This window comes from Acomys russatus, chromosome 23, assembly GCF_903995435.1.
Source record: "Acomys russatus chromosome 23, mAcoRus1.1, whole genome shotgun sequence".
NCBI lineage: Eukaryota > Metazoa > Chordata > Mammalia > Rodentia > Muridae > Acomys > Acomys russatus.
The window spans coordinates 21,566,667-21,570,187 of record NC_067159.1 but is presented as its reverse complement, the minus strand read 5'-3'; the positions used below and the strand labels follow the sequence as shown (position 1 = coordinate 21,570,187).

The following is a 3,521-nucleotide window of genomic DNA, read 5'->3' as shown; positions in this document are numbered from 1 at the left end:
GTGAATGCACCCATGTCATAGCACAAGGGAGCAAGTCAGAGGACTACCTCAGGTGTTGGTTTCTCCCTTTCACTTTGCTTGTGACAAAAGCTTTTCTTCCTCACTGTGTATAGTAGATTGACTGGCCTCAAAGCTTGTGGAGAATCTCCTGTTTACAGCTCCCTGTAAAAACATATGGCTTAGCTTACAGACATATGCTATTGTGACCAGTGTCTCCTGGGGATTTGAACTCAGGTCCTTACACTCCCATAGCAAGCACTTTACCCACTGAGCTGTCACTTAGTCCTATATCTATTTCTTTTTCTGTACAGTAGCGCTCTAGAACTTTTTATCTTGTGTAATGGAAACACTACACCCATTGCATAAAACTCATCATAGCAACCAGCATGCCACATTTGGCTTCTAGGGATTTAATTACTTCAATATTTTAGATAAATGGAGAAGGAAAGTGTTTACCCTTCTATTTCTGGGTTATTTCACTTGACATAATTTCCTCAAAGTTCATTCACATTCTAGTAAATGATGACTTTTTCCTTATTAAGTATGCATATTTAATTATATATATACCCTATTTCTTTTTCTTTTCTTTTCTTTCTTTCTTTTTTTTTTTTTACTATGTATTTTATTACAGAATTAGAAAATGCCAAAAAATAATTGTTTGGAACCACAAAAGATTAAAAAGGAATATAATAATTGATTGATCAAAAGGCATTTTAGCTGCTGTTAGCATATTTTCTTTCCTCAGATTATGAATTTCTATTATCTCAGCTAAATACTTTTGACAGTTTCCTTAAGATATGATTTTGATTTATTTTTTCTTCAGTATTTCTGTCATTTCAGGAACCACCTTAAATAAATCTGCGACTATTCCATAATCTGCGACCCGGAAAATTGGAGCTTCTGGGTCTTTGTTAATAGCCACAATTGTCTTGCTATCCTTCACCCCAGCTAAAAGCTGGATGGCTCCAGATATTCCAACAGCAATATAAAGTTCTGGCGCTACTATTTTTCCTGTCTGACCAACTTGCATGTCATTGGGAACAAAGCCAGCATCCACAGCAGCACGGGAGGCACCAACTGCAGCATGCAGTTGATCTGCCAGGTCGTAAAGAAGCTTAAAGTTCTCTCCACTCTTCAAGCCTCGACCACCAGACACCACCACTTTGGCACCAGTTAGTTCTGGTCGATCACTTTTTGTCAATTTCTGGTCAAGTCACTCTGATACTCCCACTGGTGAAGAACTTGGTGCCTTTTCTGAGCCAGCACTACCTCCACTTGTTGCTGCAGCCTCAAAAGATGTTCCTCGAACAGCAAACACTTTCACTTTTTCATCACACTTTACTGTACATAATGCATTTCCTGCATAGATAGTTCTCACAAATATCTCAGGTGACTTCATCTCAATGATGTCAGAAACTGGGGCAACATCAAGTTTGGCTGCTACTCTGGGTAGAAGGTTCTTTCCAAAAGCAGATGCTCCAGCACAGATGTGTGTGTAATTAAAAAGCTTCTGAGTTTCCAAAATCAATGGTGTCAGTTCCTCTGGAAGGAGGCCTTTGTATGCATCATGCTGAGCCACCAAAACCTTTGCTAAGCCAGCTACTTTAGAGAGGTCCTGTGCCACCTTGTCACATTTGGTTCCAGCTACTAAGCAGGACACTTCACCTCCAAGGCGTCCAGCTGCAGTGATGGTGTTTAGAGTAATAGGTGCTAGAGAGTCATTTGCATGCTCAGCTATTACCAAGGTACTCTGAAATCGGAGCAATGAGGCTGCCCGCCGGAGCTGCTGAGGTGCCGCTGCTCGAAACATTGTCTCTTTTTCTGTTCTAGTCAGCCCAGCTGTACCCTTGGCCTCAGCGACCTGGAGCGCGCGCGGGAGCCGCCCCTGCCGCCTCTGCCAGAGCCCCTAACCCTCCCTATTTCTTTTTCTATTCATCTAATATGGGCACTTAGAATCCCATCTGTTACCTAATGTGGATAATGCTGCCATAGCAATGATCATATTATCAATCCCGCAATGATAAGGTCTTCTTATTGATTCATTGGGATAAATATTCAGAAGTGAGGTGCCTAGATCATATGTGACTCTAATTTAAGGAGTAAATAAATTGTTTTCTGTACCAACTGTTGTAGGGTTCATGTTTCCATCATTTGTGTGAAAGGGTCAAATTTGGTCGCACGCATCCTTGCCAACACTTGTTATTCTCTCTGCAAATCTGACAACAGCTATCACACAGGTGTGACTGTTGTCTTGCTGTGTTTGGATGAGTGCTTTTCTAATGAAGAATGATGCTGAACACTTCACCATGTACCTATTAACCCATGTGTCTGTCATCTTTGGAGAAATGCCCATTCGGACTTTCTGTCCATTTTAAGTTTTCTTTTGATTTAAGTGGAATGATGTCATGGGTTTTGGCTACTAACTGCCTCTAAATTACAATATGGAGTCATTAATTCAGCTTTGTTGATGTATATGCATACATATATACAATTTATAATTTAATAATAATTAATATACTATATTATGTGTTTAATTACATATATTTAACTACCATGACAAAAAGACAATATAAACATGTTTAAAGAAGATGGAATTTAATTTGACAGACATATTTGTGAGGCAGGAACTATTGAGGACCTGCTTATCCTGTCTTGGCAGAGTTTGGCCATCCACTCTGCCTGCATCCAAGCTTGCCCATTTTTAAGCAGAATTTTGTCTGTGGCTGAAATGGGGACATTTTATTGGGTGGCTTCTTTGCCACATTTGAAGCTATCTCCATAAGGAGGTTCATTGATGTTCATCGTCTTCTTTGAGATAGGTGGGGTGTGGCCAGGAGTTAACCTATCTTATGGTCAAAGAGTCTTTGAAATAATAATAACACCTTTAAATGCCATATTTTGTTGGTCTGTGAGGCTTTTAAAGATGTTATCTGACTATTTTACCTTATCTACGTATACAATCATATCTATACATATCTGGGACGTATATTTTTGTGATTAAAAATAGACTAGTAATTGACATGACCATGACTTGATCAACTAAAAATTAATTGGTATTATTTAATTATCCTAAACAGCCTGAAGTAGCACTTTCAAAATATTAGAAGTAAATCTTGTATTACAGTTGAGTTTTAAGGGTACAATACTTCTTATCAGAGTAGAAATATATATAATGTGTGTGAATAATAATCCTAAATTTGAATTCTATACAAATATATCAAAATTAAACTTACTTTGGATCAATATACAAAATTCCATACCAATGAATTAAAGATATCCTTGTGAATAACAATTAAGGCCTTGAGTTGAGGAATAGATTCACTAATCTGCCATTTGCCCTATTACCCCTATATATTTCTCCTTTATTTTCAATCCCTATCTCCAAACCTAAGAAAGAAAGATAAAGAAACAGAGAGACATCCCCAACTCCAACCTCATTTTCTCTCTGAATAAGACCAATAATAACTTATAACCAATTCTCAATGAAAATAAACATCTATATCCCAAGAAAGCAACCAAAA

General features: G+C 38.0%; 1 protein-coding gene across 1 annotated transcript; it reads right to left on the bottom strand.

Moving 5' to 3' along the window:
- Positions 1-612: 612 nt before the first annotated feature.
- Positions 613-1,878, bottom strand: LOC127206501 (electron transfer flavoprotein subunit alpha, mitochondrial-like). Its single transcript, XM_051165783.1, has one exon. The coding sequence runs from the start codon at positions 1,808-1,810 to the stop codon at positions 1,214-1,216; it is 597 nt and encodes a 198-aa protein (XP_051021740.1). The 5' UTR covers positions 1,811-1,878; the 3' UTR covers positions 613-1,213.
- Positions 1,879-3,521: the final 1,643 nt, after the last annotated feature.